At 42.8% G+C, this 19,436-nt stretch overlaps 1 protein-coding gene across 14 annotated transcripts in view; it reads right to left on the reverse strand.

The window, feature by feature from the left end:
• The window catches only part of NPAS2 (neuronal PAS domain protein 2), a 226,946-nt gene that overhangs the window by 66,230 nt on the left and 141,280 nt on the right, over positions 1-19,436 (reverse strand). For 13 of the 14 annotated variants that reach the window (XM_060187446.1, XM_060187447.1, XM_060187443.1 and 10 more), the window contains 3 exons: positions 16,051-16,140; positions 5,601-5,721; positions 3,951-4,064 (listed from right to left, as the gene is read on the reverse strand). In XM_060187446.1, the coding sequence (XP_060043429.1) occupies positions 3,951-4,064; positions 5,601-5,721; positions 16,051-16,140 (325 nt within the window). The remainder of the gene's footprint in view (positions 1-3,950; positions 4,065-5,600; positions 5,722-16,050; positions 16,141-19,436) is intronic. The other variant, XM_060187449.1, reaches the window with a different exon arrangement.

Genomic DNA, 19,436 nt, shown 5'->3' on the forward strand with positions numbered 1-19,436 from the left:
TACTTATTTATGTTCCCTTTCGTTGCCCTTGTTTTTTTAAATTTTTTTTGTTGTTATTGAAATCATCGTTGTTAGACAGGACAGAGAGAAATGGAGAGAGGAGGGGAAGACAGGGGGAGAGAAAGACAGACACCTGCAGACCTGCTTCACTGCCTGGTGGGGAGCCGGGGACTCAAACTGGCATCCTTACGTCGGTCTTTGTGCTTTGCACCACGTGCGCTTAACCTGCTGTGTTACTGCCCAACTCCCCTGCCATGTTTTTATAGATCAAAATTAGTTGAACACTGATGATTTAATATGGAAATCTTAGAAATTCATTAGTCTCTGACTCCCCCCCCCATTTTAACCTGAGTTATATTTCAGGGCTTCCACAATTATATCAGGAGACTTGTCTCAAGAAAGCCCATCTAACTTTTGTTTGTACAACAACCTCTAGAAAGACAGTTCTACACTTTAGATTTTAATTTTTTCTTTTTCTTTATTATTATTATTATTATTTGCCTTTAGGGTTATTGCTGGGGCTCAGAGCCTGCACTATGAATCCATTGCTCCTGGGGGCCATTTCCCCCCCTTTTGTTGCCCTTGTTGTCATTATTATCATTGTTTTTGTTGGATAGGACGGAGAGAAATCAAGAAAGGAGGGGGGGAGAGATAGACACCTGCAAACCTGCTTTACCACTCATGAAACAAGCCCCCTGCACGTGGGGAGCCAGGGGCTTGAACTGGGATCCTTGCACTGGTCCTTGTGCTTTGTGCCATGTGCGCCTAACCCGCTGGGCTACTGCCCGGCCCCCTTTTTCTTCTTTTTTATTTATAATAAATGAATGTATTTATAATAGCACCAATTTCCAAATAAAATAAAAACTACACACAATTTCCATACATTCTTTTAGTTAAACAAGTGCTATCTCAATTTGATGTGCAAACAAAACCTACCTGGTAAAAATCAAAAAACAAGTCCTAGGTATACCTAGATTTCCTCTTATTTCTTTGAAACCCTCCAAAATGTGACAAATGATGGGAAGCTTTAAAGTGATAGTTAGCATTTAAATGAGCACTGTGAAAACAGAAACTCAATCACAGGTACTGTTCTTTTAGTCAAGCATGAGTGTGTTGTCATGGGGACACATTGGAGCTGCACACCCCATAGCTGCCACATCTTGGTCCTCCAGATGGACAAGGGTAGTTCTGCCTCTTTGCTTGTGACCACTTAGTATAGGTTGCTATCCCAGCAGTTAGTGTGGTCATAGTACATACATCTTAAGCAAATCCCAAGCCTCTACATATATTAATTCAAAGATAAAGTTGTTTGGAGGAGCACCAGGAATAAGAGGGTATCTTTAAAATCCTACCGAGTGGCATTTGAGGTAGTATAGTAGAGTAGTTCCAATGACCTCAAAATCCATGATCTCTTGGCATCGTAACCTATGGCCCTTTCCAAGCTATACCATCTCAGCACTGCCTTCATATCTCCAGTTAGAATCTTTACCTAGCACCTGAGAATCACAAGTACCTTCCCCAGTGAATCACTGCACTAGGGTTGGGACCACGTTGAATTTTCTACAAGATCGACTATAATTTTTAATACTTTTTTTTAAGTATCTTTATTTATTGCATAGAGACAGCCAGAAATCAAGAGGGAAGAGGGTGATAGGGAGAAAGACAGAGAGATAGCTACAGCACTGTTTCACCACTCGCAAAGCTTTCCCCCTGCAGGTGGGGACTGAGGGCTCAAACCTGGATCCTTGCGCACTGTAACAGGAGTGCTCAACCAGGTGCGCCACCACCGGCCCCCAAGATGAACTTTTTTTGATCTGATAGCCCATCCAGCTCCCATCTACCTGTGTGTGATTCATGAAACATTTGTCTCATGGGTGTTTTTGTTTGTTTGTTTTTAACCAGAGCATTGCTCAGTTCTGGTTGATGGTGGTGCAGGGGATTGAACCTGGGACTTTGGAGCCTCAAGCATGAAAGTCTCTTTGCATAACCATTATGTTATTTACCCTCCACCAGAGGTTTGGGATTAGGCATGCTCAGGGTTTAGCTTCATCCTGCTTTGCCCATATTTCGAGACTCATTTGGCAAAGTTTACTGCTTACCTTCTAACCATACACGGAGCCCTGGATGAATAGGTACCTAGAGGGGCCCCTAGCCAACTTCATGCAGGCATGGCCCCTAAACACTGGGTCTGAAAATCACTTTGGCAGCATCACACATCTAATTGGAGCCTTTTAAGTAAAGCAAGTGTATTTATGTAAATAATATACAATATACAAGAGAGGATTATCTCAGGATGAGAAAAAACCCTGGCTAGCCTACGCATTAGGACTCAGGACCATTGCTTTGGCTGCTTCTAGTAGCAATTCTGGGGTTAATTTGACTGGGTCCAGAGTGAAAGAACAATAACCAAAGCACTCCAAGTTAGTGCTAGCATCTTCAGCTCCCATCTCTCCCATCTCTCCACTCTCACATTTCTATTTCTCTTTCTCTTTCTTTCCTTCCTTCCTTCTTTCTCTCTTTCTTTCTTTCTTTCTTTCTTTCTTTCTTTCTTTCTTTCTTTCTTTCTTTCTTTCTCCCTCCCTTCCTTCCTTCCTTCCTTTTTTCCTTCCTTTGCTTCCAGGGTTATTGCTGGGGCTCAGTGTCTGTACTACAAATCCACTGCTCCTGGCGGCCATTTTTTCCATTTTATTGGGTAGGACAGAGAAATTGTGAGAGGAGGGGAAGAGAGAGGAGGGGAGAAAAAGACAACCTGCAGACCTGCTTCACTGCTTGTGAAGCCATCCCCCTGAAGGTGGGGAGCCTGAGGGCTCGAACCGGGTTCCTTCCATGGGTCCTTGAGCTTTGTACTATGTGCGCTTAACCCACTGCACCACTGCCCGACCACCCCCTCACATTTCCTTGGCTCATTTTTCCTCCTCCTTTCTCTCCCCTTCCAAATTCCCTCCCCCTTCCTCTCTCCTCTTTTACCAGAGCATTGCTCAGCTCTGGTTTATGGTGGTGCTGAGAATTGAACCTGGGAGTTTAGAGCCTCAGGCATGAAGTCTTTCTGCGTCACTACAATGCTATCTCCCCTACTTTCAAGGCTCATTTTTCTGTATTTGTTTTCCTTTGGTATTTTTTTCCTTCCTTCTTCTCTTTCTATAATCAACACTACCATCTATCCCACCTCACTTCCCACCCCTTTTACAAGATGCTAGATCTTTCATTTGTTTTGTGTTGAGTTTTGAGAAGCAGAACAAACTGCTTGCAGGGCTCTGTGCTGGGTCCCATGCTGGGGCTGTGTGCTGGGATGTGTTCCTGGCATCAGGCTTGCATTCCCAGATTGCCTGGGTCAAACGTACAGCTGGGCATGTAAGTCTAGTTTAGACCCAAAACCTTTGCAATGAGAGCTTGGATGATTCATTATATGGGGAATTTCAGAAAGGAAAACTTTACCTCTTGGCTTACCTACTTGATAATTGACCCAGTGAGATGTGTGACTCAGTGTAAAGAACACTTAGTGTGCATACAGGAGGGCTGTCGTAGGCAGAAGACCTATGTTTTGGATCTATTAAAATGTGCTCACAGCAGTTGTAAAAGGGAGGAAAAAAATGCAGAAACCAAGGTTCCAGGTCTTCATGCCACAAGGAAACTCTGTTTGGCTATATGTAGGCTGAGCCTGTTCTCTATTCACTCAGTTGTTTCTCCCAGTACAGAATTATCCCATCAGCTCAGAAATGTGCTTTTCAGTGGGACTTTGTGCACTGGCATAAACAGGTGTGGGAGTGTGTTCTCAAATGGAAGATAACATTTATGAGCAGAAACTGCATTTTGGGAACAAGCAAGTCCAAATGCAAGTATGAAAAGCTGGTATTCTCCCTCCTCCTCCTCCCTCAGTGATTCTTATACCCCCATGTGCATGTTTGCATGATAAAAGACACTGCTGCAGTTACATGACAATTAAAGCTTACCATTGTTGTAAGAGCGAAAATTTCCTACGAATTTTATATATTCATAAGTTGGAAATTCCTTTGGGTTCAAGCTGCCTCTGAGAAGATGGCAATAAAACTCTAAATCGTTGTCAGCTGGGCCGTTAAAAGGAAAAAGAAAAAGAAAGGAACATGAGTACTGCAGACTGTAGACTAAACAAGTAGCCTGATACTCATGGGAGCTGGTCTGTACATGGCTGGGGCGTTTGCCTCCTTATGGCTGACTTTTGGACACGGTTTATAAACCTTTTCGGCATAGGTTTCCCCTCTCTATATAGCTTATAGATATTTTGCATTCCAGACTTGGTCACAATTACTTTTAATATGCTCACAGATGTCTGTGGTTGGTTACATCGGCATTGATTAGTTTGAGCTGTTTTCAGATAGTATGTTAACATAAAGCTGCTTGTACAGAGCCACTCTCTTTTAATTTCATCTTTGCATTTTGGCTTGAAGTAAAATCAGATGCACAACAGGACAAAGGGATCATGGAAAATGGATGAAGTCTTGAACAAGTGCAAGGCACCTTTGTCACCTCCATCACTGTAGAAGTTTCATTAGGTGACAGGCATTAGCAGGCACGAAAGCCAGCCTTCATTCAGATTGCTGATTTTGATCAAAATTTAAAAGTTCCAGAAAACTCTCTCTATATATAAATATTCAGCTATCAGCCTCAGGAGGGGAGAATTTGGATTTTCAATCTAATCACTCCATTTTTATTGATAGTTACTTGGTATCATACTAATCTAGCACCATGAGAGTGTCCTCCAAATTAAGCAGATTGTTCACTGATTGATTTTTCTCACTGCATGTTACTAAAAGACCCTTTAAAAAGGGTTTTCATATTACATGAAAAACAAGTTATTTGTTAATTTTTTAAAATATATTTATTTTAAATTTCTTTTTAAATATTTACTTATTTATTTATTTTCCCTTTGTTGCTCTTGTTGTTTTATTGTTGTAATTATTATTGTTGTTGTTATTAATGTTGTCATTGTTGGATAGGACAGAGAGAAATGGAGGGGGGGGAGACAGGGAGGGGGAGAGAAAGATAGACATCTGCAGACCTGCTTCACCGCCTGTGAAGTGACTCTCTTGCAGGTAGGGAGCCAGGGGCTCGAACTGGGATCCTTATGCTGGTCCTTGCGCTCTGCGCCATGTGTGCTTAACCCACAATGCTACCCCCTGACTCACAAAACAAGTTATTTTTAAACTCCTAGTTTTCAAGTTTTGCCACATAAATGTGGAGATTTAAAACCTTTTCAAAGGTCCACATATTCCAAACTCCAGTTTTATTTAAAATATAGCTTTAAATTTAAAATATACTTATACGCATCTTGCAATTGGTGAGACACAAGGAAAATCATTCTTAAATTAGTTCTCTACTTAATTCATGCTGTCCTCCTTGAGGTAAAATTCTCCTTCTTCTTCATCATCTTATTCTCCTCCTTTTTTATATTTATTTATTTTTACCAGAGCACTGTTCAAATTTTGCTTATGATGGTGTGGGAGATTGAACCTGGGACCTTGGAGTCTCAGGCATGAGAGTCTTTTTGCGTAACTATTATGCCATTTCCCCTACCCAAAGTAAAATTCTTTATATTTTTATAAAACCAGTAAAATTAAACTTACATTTTAAGTATTCTGGGGAAGGGGAATCAGTCACAATCATGTGAGAAGAAAGCATTTTATAAACTTCTGAATGTTCTTGTTCTGGAAGAAAATTTAACAAATTCTGATCCATGACATCCGACTGGAAAAGAAAATAAAGAACAAAGGTACACACTTAACAAAGATGGAAAACAAAACACTGTGCTCAGCCATCCCTGCAACCTAGGTCACAGTGCATAGGAGGCGATCAAAACAATCTCTGGCAGAGGACTAGTGTCCAGAATGTGCAAAGAATGCTCGCAAACCAGTACAAGAGAAGATTCAGACGGTCTGGGAGGAAAAGCAGCAAGACATCTGAACAAGGACTTGATTTAAAAAGGGAAATCCAGTAAATATGTGCGATGCTCAACTCATAAGCAACTGGGAGGGAAGTAATTAGACTCCATGAGGTAACTTTTTACTGACAAAAACCAAGAAGCCTGACCACAGAAAGTTAGGTTACACCAGTATGAAAATTATTTGGCGTCCTCTAATAAAGGTGAAGTTTTCTTAACCCACAGTCCAGTGGAATACTACTCAGCAATGAGAAAGAACCACTGATGACTAAAAATAGGAGTGTGAAATGAGTGAAAATCATAATGTTGAGCAAAAGGAGAAGTCACAAGAATACATGGTCTACAAATTTTATATACAGCTAAACAAAGGGCAATAGTATGTTGTAGTGTTTAGGGATGAATTAAAAGTTGGTAAGATGGGTTGGAGGGATAGCTCACCTGGGAGATGCAACTGCCATGCATGTGACCCAGTTTTGAACCCTAGTGCCACATGGGAGTGCCATGGTATTGGGGAAAACTCTGATGTTATAGTACCTCTCCCTCTCTCTCTTTTTTTTTTCTTTTTTTCTTTTTTTTTTTTACCTCCAGGGTTATTGCTGGGGTTCAGTGCTTGCACCATAAATCCACTGCTCCTGGAGGCAATTTTTTTTTCCCTTTCGTTGCCCTTGTTGTTTTATCATTGTTGTGGTTATTATTATTGTTGCTATTGCTGTTGTTGTTGGATAGGACAGAGAGAAACGGAGAAAGGGAAGACAGAGAGGGGGAGAGAAAGACAGACCTGCAGACCTGCTTTACCTGCTTGTGAAACGACCCCCCTTGTAGGTGGGGTGCCTGGGGGATCAAACCGGGATCCTTATGCCGGTCCTTGTGCTTTGTTTTATGTGCGCTTAAGCTTAACCCGCTGCGCTACTGCCCGACACCCCACCCCACCCCCTTTCTATCTCCCTATCTGAATGAAAAAGTGGTCTGGGAGCAGTGAGATTACATATGTCACACACACAAAACACATAAAGGGAACCAGTGACCTGAAAATCAAGAAAATAATAATCTCTGGAAGATTCAGGTGTCATAGGAAAGAAATAAGTAGGAGTTTGCAAGTTTTATTTTTTAATTTCAGTAATAGCTACATTATGTATCACTTTATCATTATTTAAAAACTGAACACAGACTTTACGCATATTTATGAATGTATATAAAAGTACAGATGATATTCCTTGTGATCTATACAAATAAAAATGTCTACCCGGCATCCTAGATTCATTTATTTTTTTTATTTTTGTTATTACTAGTATTTTACAAGATTATAAGATTACAGTCTATAGCTCCACACCACACCCACTGCCAAAATTCTGTCTCCCCACCCTCCCACCTCCCAAAGATAACCACCATAGTTCTCACAAGTCTTATAGCTTGCTTGCTTTTTTTTTTTTTTTTTTTTCTCTTTTCAAGTTCATATGTATCGGATCTCTAGAGTCTACATATGAGTGAAACCACTGGATAGTTGTCCTTCATTTCTGCTTATTTTCTAAGCATAATCACCTCCAGTCACTCTGGATTCTTTTAACCTGTGATCTGCTCTAAGATATAGTCACACCTATGGGTCCCCCAGCTCCACCCTGACCCTGAGCCTACCACTAACCTGGATCAAGCAGGATTTTCCAGCAGTCAGGGTAGGGTAAAGAAGTGGCTCACTACATTCCTGTCCCACATCTTGGAATCCGAATCTATGCCCAAAATTTGGCGTCGTGGGAAGATAATAGCAGTTTTGAAACCAAAGAAAGACCCAACACTGGCCGCCAGCTATAGACCAATTTCTCTCCTCTCCGTGTGTTACAAACTTCTTGAGAGGCTGCTTCTGTCACGAATTTCTCCTCTTACAGAGAAATTCCTATCACTCGCCCAAGCTGGTTTCCACCCAGGAAGATCTACCTGCAAACAAGCCCTGGCCCTCTCAACTTACATTGAAAATGGATTCCAGAAGAATTTAAAGATGGGTGCTGTCTTTGTTGATCTCACAGCAGCCTATGACACAGTCTGGCACCGTGGTCTCCTAGTCAAGATCTCAAGATGCCTGCCTCCATGGGTGGCCGACACTGTCGTTTCTTCTCCAAAACAGAAGATTCCGGGTGTATCTGGGTGACAAGTCTAGCAGATGGAGACTTGTCTCAAGTGGCCTCCCCCAGGGCTCTGTTCTGGCTCCTACGCTATTTAATATTTACATCAATGACCTTCCAGAAACTTCTTCAAGGAAGTTCATCTACGCCGATGATATCTGCTGTGCAACTCAGGCATCCAAGTTTGACATCCTCGAGGAAACACTCATGAAAGACATGTCTCTGATATCTGATTACTGTAAAAAATGGCGACTAATCCCTAGCACTGCAAAAACGGTATCATCTGTCTTCCATCTACACCATGCCTCGGCCTCGCGTGAGCTTAATGTGCAGCTTGATGATACGAGAATCCGGCATGAAGCCCAGCCAGTCTATCTTGGCGTTACTCTCGATCGCACCCTGTCATTTCACGAACATCTCATAAAAACTGCAGCAAAGGTGGGCGCAAGGAATAACATCATTGCAAGACTGGCCAGCTCCTCATGGTGCGCGAGCGCTTCCACACTACGATCATCATCTCTGGCATTTTGCTATTCCACTGCAGGATACTGTGCCCCAGTATGGTTCCGTAGCCACCATGTCCACTTGGTCGATTCCAAATTATATTCCTCCATGAGGATAATTTCTGGAACCATCCATTCCACCCCGGTTCCATGGCTGCCAGTTCTTAGCAACATCACCCCGCCAGATATTCGTCGGGATGCGGCATCATCTAAGTTCATTTCCCACGTCTATGCTCGACCGGACCTGCCAATACATGCGGATATCTTCGCCCACTCTGTCCAACGCTTGATGTCTCGTCATCCAATCTGGTCTCCTACGCCTACACTGAACTTCTCTGTTCCAGACTCTTGGAAACAGAGTTGGCAGTCAGCTGAGGTAAAGAACAAACACCTCATCACAGACCCCTGCAAGCGTCAACCCGTGCGCGCCGCTATGTTCCATCGCTGGGGAGCCAGAGACGACCCGAACTGCCCCTGCGGCTACAGACAGACTATGACCCACATAGTCAACGACTGCCACCTCTCCAGATTCAAAGGAGGTCTCTAAACTTTACATCAGGCTCAACCTGACGTTGTTGACTGGCTATGGAAGAAGGGCAAACGCTAGTAGAAGAAGGGTAGGGTAAAGGTGGCAGGCCTTGATCTTGTGCTGTATCTCATGGTAAACTAAACCAGATTATATATTCCATCTCATTACCTCTTCTTCCTTCAAGTCCTAAGGACGTGACCTTGCTTCATAGTCCAATTTGATCTTGTACCTTTCATTAGAGTTTTTCACTTAGAGAAGTAGCAGTATACAGAACTATTTCTTGATCTAGAGATATCTCTAACTTTTTTTAAACCAAAGCACTGCTCAGCTCTGGCTTATGGTGGTGTGTGTGTGTGGGGGGAGAGATTGAACCTTGGACTTTGGAGCCTCAGGCATGAGAGTCTCTTTGCATAACCATTATGGTATCCTGGAGGGTAGATAACATAATCGTTATGCAAAGAGACTCTCATGCCTGAGGCTGCAAAGTCCCAGGTTAAACCCCCCCCCCCCCCCCCACTGTAAGCAAAAGCCGAACAGTGCTCTGGTTAAAAAAAAAAAAAAAAAACTAAAAACCATTATGCTATTATATGACCCCTGTCTCTAACTTTTAAATCATTTATACCTTAAGTTATTTTCTTTTGGGGAAGTTGTGTTAAACATGCCTTTACTTCTCACTTCTGAGGCACTTCCCACACCTGCCAAGCGGTTTGCAATTGCTCTGGGTGCAGCAGCCCTATAGCTGAATTTAAGTCCCTTGTTCAGTGAGTATTTAGACACATGAGTACTATGCTTAGGGCAAGGGACAGGATTTCTATTGCTTTACAAGTTTAGCCTGGTCCAGCTCATTAGGCAAATACTGTGTTCAAGCCATCTGGGAAGTTAATTCAAAAAGAAAAAAAATCTACAGAAGTCCAAACAGGAAACACAGATTATGTCTACTTTGGGTTTCTTGTTTGGATTGGCCTCCGTCATCCTTTTTCTCAATTCTGTCCATGCATGTGATTCATGGCCCTTGGCCATTTCCTGGCAGGTCTTAGTCCCAGAGGATTCCTTCAACTCTGGCCTTCCTCCTCCACACGCAGCTGCTGTGTCCACATCTCTTCTATGACTATCTAAGCTAATTCCAGATGCCAAAATGTGCTGGTGTTACTACCATGGAAAAGTTTTTACTTTATCTTCAAGTCATTTTCCATCTTGAGATACCTTTCTTCTCCCCTACCCCCCTTTTTTTTTTTCTCTCTCAGGTAGGGAAATAATTTTCTAGATGTTTCATCAGGAAATTGTTGTCCAAAGATGTATCCTGTGAACTTTTGCTATGTCTGAGTTTCCAGTAGCAAAAAGGAATCAGAGAGATTTTAAGTCTGACAGTTTCAAAGGAAGTTCTTGCTACTATTTGTTCCCTTCATCTACCGGTGACCTTCCAAGTCCGCATTACACAGTGGGTCCCTGGCATGACAGGGGCACTGCTGCTAGGTGACCCACTGCTTCTTTTTCCCCTTGACCACACCACATCCTCCCCTCCATGGCCACCTGTCTCTTGAAGAAGTTTGACTACTACTTGTCAGTTTTTCATTCTGTGCCCCCCCCAATTTATTATTGGATAGAGACAGAGAGAAACTTACAGGGGAGGTGAAGATAGAGAGGGAGAGACAGAGAGACACCTGCAGCTCTACTTCACCACTGTGAAACTTTGCCCCTGTATGTGGGAACCAGGGGCTTAAACCCGGGTCCTTGTGTACTGTAGTGTGTGTACTTAATCAGGTGTGCCACCACTTGGCCCCCATTCTCTCCCTTCTTAACCATCCCTTCCACTTACAATACATTCAACTTTACTGCCTCATACAAAATTATGAGCAAAGGTTAAGCACCAAATTCAGGAGTCAAAGTTCTTGAGCTCATATTCCAGCATCTGCTGGCTATGGGATCATAACCTCTCAGTTTCTCCACAACTGTGAATATGGGTAAGCATCTACTTCACAGGGTCATTGTAATGACTGATAAGGTCAAAGAGCCCATGTGACACAGTCTTTGTGCTCAGCACTGTTTTGAGGGGTGCATCTTGCGTGCAGTAAGCACTTAATAAATGTTAGCTCTGTCACTATTAATCTTTAATGGTTTAACAGCTGAAATATCTCAACTAAACTATAAACCCCTAAGGAAAGACAATTGTTACAGCATCTGTGGACAGATCTTGGGTTCATACTGAGTAATAAGTAAGTTCAAGTGGAAGGGAATTAAACCAACAACAGAATTCCTAAATCCTTGGCCACAGGAAGACCCCAGAGCTCGGTGGTGATAATAAGCCTGGGCTCTGTGGTCAGCTGGGCCTGGTGGAATGGCTTCTCTGCCCTCCCTGGCTGGCTGGCCTTCTCTGTGAAGCAGAGGTAACAGAGGTGTTCTCCCCAGACTGGCTCCACTGCTCAGCCAGCTGCATGCTGATGGGCACCAAAGAAGCTTTTACTACCTGCTATTTTCCATATCTGGCAGCATATTTAATTTATTGTTTTTTTTTTAAATTTTTATTGAAGTGACAGTGCATTAGAACACTATAGAAGCTTCAGGTGTGCATCTTTATAACTCATTATGGCTTGATGGTACATCAAGTTCATAATTAAAAGTCTAGTTACTCCTGCAGAAAAATGGCCCTCCCCCCCTTTTTTTATTTTTGCCTTCAGGGTTATTTTCGGGGCTCCATGCCTGCACCATGAATCTACTGCTCCTGAAGACCATTTTTTCCCCTTCTGTTATCCTTGTTGTTTTGTCATTGTTGTGGTTATTATTGTTGTTGTTGTTGCTGCTGTCATTGGATAGGGCAGAGAGAAATGAAGAGAGGAGGGAAGACAGAGAGGGGGAGAGAAAGATAGACACCTATAGACCTGCTTCACCGCCTGTGAAGCAACTCCCCTGCAGGTGGGGAGCCGGGGGCTCAAATGGGGATCCTTATGCCGGTCCTTGCGCCATCCCCTTCCACCCTTCCCTGCTAGTAACCACTAATTTGGTGTTATGGTCTAAAAACTTTATTTTTGTTTTGTTTAGCTCATCTGTTTGGTGTCTCTATATACCACGTCTGACTGAAATCATATGCTGTTGGTCTTTCTCTGTCTGATTTATTTCACGAAACATAATGCCCTCTAGGTTTATTCAAGTTGTTGCAAATTACAGGATTTCATCTTTTTTTTTTTTAATAAGTAAATTGTATTTCATTGTGCAATACACCACATCTTTATCCAGCCATTTGTCTGTGGGCTGTTTCTAGCTCTTGAGTATTCTAAATACTGCAATGAGCATGAGAGTGCATTAAAATCTTGAAAGCAGTGGTTTTTGTTTGCTTGTTGGCAAAGACCCACAAGTGGAATAACAGATTGTGTGGTATTTGTTTTTCTCCTTTTTAAAAAATTATTTTCTTAATTTTTAATTAAAAAAACATTTTTGCCACCAGGATTATTGCTGGGGCTTGGTGCCTGAATGACAAATCGACTGCTTCCAATGGCCATTTTTTTCTTTTCATTTCTTTTTTTCTTTCTGATAGAGATAGAGAGAAATTGAAAGAGAAGGGGGAGATGGAGGAAAGAGAGAGATGTCTATGGCCCTGCTTCATAACTAGTGAAGATTCCCACCTGCAGTTGGGGACCAGGGGCTTAAACTGAGGTCCCTGTGCACTGTGATATGTGTGTTCTATTGGGTGTGGCACAATCCAGCCCTTTATTTATTTAACTATTTCCATAGTGCTTTTAAAAAATTATTTATTTTATATATCTATATCTATTTATCTATACATACACAGAGAGAGAGAAACAGAGAGAGAGAGAGGGAACTGCAGCCCTGCCTCACCACTTGTAAAGCTTTCCCCCTGCAGGTGGGGATCAGGGGCTTGAATCTGGGCCCTTGCACACTATAATGTGTGTGTTTAACCAGATGTACCACCATCTGGTGCCCCATACTGCTTTCTATAATGGTTGTACCATTTTATATTTAATACCAACAGCATAAAACTGTTTTCTTCTTTTCAAATATTTTCCAATAAGAAGTTTCCATCCTTAATCACCCCAATCCACCCACTAGTCAGAGGTGAAAGTAAATGCTAAGCAAAAAATGGGAAAAGAAGATGATGGCCTTGGGGAAAAAAAAAAAACAACAAATAATGTAAGCTAGCAGTAAAGACAGATATTAAATGTGGGGGCTGTCCATCCCAGGCTCCCTTCCTCCAGGGAACTTCAGGGCTGACTCAGTGGGCCTGGAGTTCAGTTTATATACAGATACTTAGCAAGCATTCAAATAGGAGGCCTAACTCTGACCAATTAGAATCAGGCTTACTGCTGGCCCTTCCAAAGTTAGAAACCAATCTATAAAGGTAGTTCTAAATTGCTCCATAATTCAAAATCAGAGGGACTCCTAACTTCCTTTCTAGATCCCCTGTTGGTATGCATGAGACCCCTTCTGTTTCATTGGTTTAATACCCCCTGCTTAACACTGTATTCTATTTATATAACCACTGTATTCTATTTACATAACCACTTCATTCTATTTACATAACCGTTGTTAACAAGCACCACCCTCTCTCCAGGGCATTGGTTCAATCCTCACTGGTTCATGATATGTTTTTGCTCTGTCCCCTCTCCTTGTCACACTCTGATTTTCACCAGTCACTTTTCTCTCCACCCTCTCTATGTCACATCCTGTTTCCACCCTACTTGGCAAGTATATATAAAGACAGCATTGTGAGTTTTAGGGTACTTTAGTTTAGTTTAGCTTCGCTCGGCTTAGATTGTGCTGCGTCCTGCATGAATAAAGAGATACTGCGTACAGCTCAACCATGAGTCCCTGGTTACCCGCCCTCTGTTACCCGCCCGTGAAGCCAGCCCGGCGAAAACAACAATCCCCTCTGCCATATGTAACAACTAGATCATCAGATAATTATAAGACAAATCAAACAGTAGTCCTGTTTACCCAAATAGACTGGGCTCCTGTTCCTTGTCCCCAGGTCAGGAAAAAGTATACATTTCATTATTTCCAATCAGTGTCCAGTCCCACCCATACAATCAAAAACATGAACCCCCTCCAAGGAAGCACACATTTCCTTTTCTTTCCTTGGCTTTCCTTAGATACACCCAACGAAGCAGGACTGATGTTATGGGGGACATTTCTGTACTCTGTACAATGGCCTCACCACCATACTCCTAGTCCGAGACTAAAGTTAAGATGAAGCTGCATTCAACTCCTTAGCGCTAAGTAGCTACCATCTTTCTGAGAGGAGGGATTCACTCCCTGTCCCTCAGGTTAACACAACCTGGAAATGGTCTGAAACACAAAGCCACACAAGGACACTCATCCGGCTGAATTAAAAAAAAAAAAAAAAAAGCCTTTTCTGGGCTACAACGCATAGTGACAAGCAAAAAAAAAAATGTGGATAGTGATTTTAATCTCCACAGAACATCACTGGCAGAAATGATAGGCTGAGGAATGACTTCTGAAGAAAGTGTGAATGAGGAGAGAAGAGAGGATGTTTTATCCTAACCATGCAAAGTCAGGCTCAGTAGGAATAATCAGTGTGAATAATCAGTAGGAATAATCAGTGTGGTAGAAAAGAGAGGGTTGAGCCCATACCTATGAGGAAGCCAGAGGGGCCCTTCCACCAGTCAAGCACTGATCTGTCAATCAGTTCTTTCTGACTCAGGGGTAGAGGTGGGTTTATCAGAGAGCCAATAAGGCTTATGCAGAGCAGATGAAGTGTGAGAGAAGACAGGAGAAAGGAAGAGAGGAAGGAGAATGGGCAGGAGGAAGGAAAGGAGGGAGGACTATTTAGGAGAGCCTTTGAACATGTGGTATCCACTCTACTTCTGAGCTTCCTTCTGGCCCCTCAGGAATCAGAACTAATCTTCCAGGGCCAGGTGGTGGTGCGCCTGGTTCAGCACACATTACAATGTACAAGGACGCAAGTTCAAGCCCCTCTGGTCCACAACTGCAGGGAGAAAAGCTTCACAAGTGGTGAAGCAGAGCTGCAGGTGTCTCTCTGTCTTTCTCCCTCTCTATCTCCTTCCTTTTCACTTTCTGGCTATCTCTATTCAATAAATAAATAAAGATAATTTTTTTTTTAAAAAGGGAAAAATTAATCTTTCTCCTTTGGCTTAGATTAACTCTCCTCATTGCCCAAGGCCTTTTCAGTCCACTGATTTCCCAGAATATTTTAACAATGGGCTCATCTTCCCACCCAGTTGCTAAACCCTTACCTTCATTAAGTATTACAACCGACTTGCAGTCTCAGACAGGGTGAGCCCCAAATCACACTCTCTCCTCTACAGCCATCTGGGGCCCATCTGAGACCAGTTCTCAGATGACCATGTTGCCCATCAGCCTCTGCACAGGCTGTGAGCTCTGTTCACTGTCGTGACTCTGTCCCCAGTTCACAACCCAACTACCATTTCTGGGGGTGCAGAAGGGTAAGAACTATACTTGGGTCCCAGAGGTAGCTCTGTTGGTTAGAGCATCAGCTGGCATGCTTGAGATCTCAGGTTCAATCACTGGTACCACCTTATGCCAAAGCTGAGCAGTGCTCTGGTTTTCTTTCTTTCCTCTCTTATAAACAAACAAATAAATAAGTCAGTGAATAAATAAATCTTAGGGGGAAATGAAAGATACTCCCACTCCCACTCCAGGGCTTGCCTTGCCTGGCTTTTTATAGACTAACACATTCCTGCACCAGTCCTGGGACTATGACTTCAGTACAATCAAGGGCATTCTATGACCCTTCTCATAGCCAAATACCTGCACACACACACACACACACACTCACACACACTCACACACTCACACACACACTCACACACTCACACACACACTCACACACACTCACACACACACACACTCACACACACACACAAGCACACGCACACACACACACCCCTCCCCCACCGCTGCCAATTTAAGATCAGAATGGTTCTCCAGGAAAGATGAGGACATGTAGTGGCAATGGCATCAGGAGCAGAAACTCACCGGTAAATGTCCAAGGAGAGGGGTGATGCTGTCAGAAACATAGAGGATGCTACCATCCGTTGTCACAGCAATGATGAAGCCGTCCAGTGCCTGGGGAAACACAACCAGTGGAGGCTCCTTAATCACGTTTTCCATGAAGGTATCACCACAGCGAAGTTCCCAGTGTGATGATGCTGGCCTTATTTAATTTAATTTTAATTTTACTTATTTATTAAAGTCATTTTGTTGGAGAAACTATGATTTCCAGAGCAGTTGTTGACATCTGGGTATATAGTCTCTTACCTGCCTACGATACATGTCTGCACACCACTCCCACCACCAAGTTCCTTTTCACCACCATGCACTGGATACTCAAGACCCTTCTTCTTCACCTTCCCCAGCCCAGGGTCCTTTCCTTTGCTCATTCTACTTTTTAAATTTTTAATATCTTTACTTATTTATTGAATAGAAACAGCCAGAAATTGAAAGGGAAGGGGAAGATAGAGACACCTGCAGCACTGCTTCACCACTTGCAAAGCTTTCCCCCTGTAGGAGGGGACCCAGGGCTTGAACCTGGGTCCTTGTGCACTATAAAGTGTGTGCTCAACCAGGTGTACCACCATCCACCCCCTCCTTTGCTCATTCTTCTTCTTTTTAATTGGAAGATTAATGGTTTATAGTACATGTACTGGTACATTGGTACAATTTCTATCTTCTGTGATAGGTGTTTGCAAAATACCCTGACCTCCAATCTAGGTCCTTTTCCATCATCAAGTACCAGGACCTGCAAGCTTCCCTTGACCCCACCACTCTCCCTGTCCTCCTTCCCCAGAGTCCTTTGCTTTGGTGTAGTACACCAAACCAGTCCAAATTTTACTTTGCGTTCCCCTTTCTGTTCTTGTTTCTTAAGCTCTGCTCATGAGTGAGAGCACCCCATATTCATCCTTCTTTCTCTGACTTAGCTCTCTTTTTAAAATATTTATTTATGCTCTTTCGTTGCCCTTGTTTTATTGTTGTAGTTATTGTTGTTGTTGTTGGATAGGACAGAGAGAACTGGAGAGAGGAGGGGAAGACAGAGAGAGAGAAAGAAAGAGACACCTGCAGACCTGCTTCACCGCTTGTGAAGCAACTCCCCTGCAGGTGGGGAGCTGGGGGCTAGAACCAGAATCCTTATGCCGGTCCTTGCACTTTGCGCCACGTACGCTTAACCTGCCGTGCTACTGGCCGACTCCATAACTTATCTCTCTCTCTCTTTTTTTAACCAGAGCACTGGTTATGGTGGTGCAGGGGACTGAACCTGGGATTTGGAGCCTCAGGCATGAGAGTCTCTTTGCATAACCATTATACTATCTACCCCTTCCCACCTAACTTCTCTCTTTTAACACAATTCCTTCAAGCTCCATCCAAGATGAAGTGAAGAAGGTGAAGTAATTATTTGTTTTTTCTTACCAGAGCTCTGGCTTATGGTGGTGTGGGGGATTGTACCTGGAGCTTTGGAGACTCAGGCATGAGATTCTCTTTCATAACCATTATGCTATCTACCCCTGCCCGATGGCATAATTTTTCACAGCTGAGTAGTATTCTATTGTGTATACATATGTATAACCTTTCTTAGCCACTCATTTGTTGTTGGTGAGGTTTTTGGGGGGGCAGGTGGTAAAGAGACTCTTTTACACTGTTGGCTTTACTTTTAACCCTTGCAAGGCAAATCTCAAATCATACATCTACCTTGCACACAGGATGGCTTTTCCCAGAGGATTCATCTATCCCAGGAAAAGCCCTTGAGAAATGACAGAGAAGTTTAGAGGAAATTCAGGTTGACTAGTACTATGACAGAACATTTTCCATGGAAATGACCTAAGCAGTTTTTTTTTTTAAAACCAAAGCAATATTAATGATAAGCACACTAATGGACTGAATCATCAGTAGCACAATGACCATTAAAAGATATGAGCCATTTTATGGTCCCTTTCCCTCTACATCCTGTATCACTTAGAGTTCTGATATTTCTTTGAAGGCATCACAAGTGTGGAGCTGGGAGACACCTCACCCAACAGAGCACATGCCTTGCTGTACATGAGGCCTTGGGGTTTGCACCGTCATGCAGGAACATCAGGGATGGTCCTGAGGTAGCACCATAAGTGGTGGAGCAATGCTGTGGTGTCTGTCCTCTCTCTCTTTCTGTTTCTCCCTCTCTCTAAATGAAAATAAAAAAGTGGGGTTTGGGAGGATTCTCAATGCTACTGCACTTGTGCAAAGCCTATTCCTTGGTGCTGTACAAAAGACACACACACCACATCACCACCACCACCACCACCAACAACAACAACAAAGTGCCTGTTGGTCAGGGTCTACCTCTGCCTACATTCATTGTCATCAGAGAAATACCTCCTGAAGGAACTGTTTGTAAAGAATATTCACAAAAGAAATAAAAAGTCAAGGCCAAGGCACTATGTACCTTAATTAGATCTACAAGTATTTCAGAATGTCTGAGAAGCCCATTGTTTGAAAGTACTGATTGCCTACTTATGCTATGCACATTACTCTAGCAGTTCACCGTAGGAGAACTATTTTCTCCCAAAGATGTTTCCTCTATCTTGTTTTTAGACCCCCGTACTGGATGCTCATAATACTTAAAAAAAAAATTTTTTTTTAAAAACTTAAAAAATTATTTATTTATTATTGGATAGAAACAGAGAAATTGAGAGGGGACAGGGGAGAGACTGACCCGCAAGCACTGCTTCATCACTTGTGAAGCTTTCCCCTTGAAGATGGGAACCAGGGGCTTGAACCTGGAGTTTTTCATACTGTAGTGTGTGCACTTAACCAGGCGCACCACTGGCCGGCCCCCTCATAATGCTTTAAATGGGCACATCTGAAAGCTGATTTCTAAAACTGGGACAGTGTAATTCAGCAGAGGATGGGATCATACTGGCAACTGACTATACAAGTGCACAAGATTGTCTTCTTTCTTCACCACCGGACACTTAGTTCCCACCTCAATCTTGTAGATTATACTAACGGTTTTCAACTGAGCACAATCCCCATAGGTGATACCTGGCAAAATCAGCTTTTGTATTTAATTTTTATTCTTTTTATTTATTTATTTATTTTCCCTTTTGTTGCCCTTTTTTTTTATTGTTGTTGTGGTTATTACTGTTGTTGTTATTGATGTCGTTATTGTTAGACAGGACAGAGAAATGGAGAGAGGAGGGGAAGACAGAGGGGGAGAGAAAAACAGACACCTGCAGACCTGCTTCACCACCTGTGAAGCAACTCTACTGCAGGTGGGGAGCCAGGGGCTCGAACCAGGATCCTTATGCAGGTCCTTGCGCTTTGCGCCACATGCGCTTAACCCACTGTGCTACCGACTGACTCCCAATTTTTATTCTTTATTGCCACCAGGG

The sequence above is a fragment of the Erinaceus europaeus genome, chromosome 3 (assembly GCF_950295315.1).
Source record: "Erinaceus europaeus chromosome 3, mEriEur2.1, whole genome shotgun sequence".
In the NCBI taxonomy this organism is placed as follows: Eukaryota; Metazoa; Chordata; class Mammalia; order Eulipotyphla; family Erinaceidae; genus Erinaceus; species Erinaceus europaeus.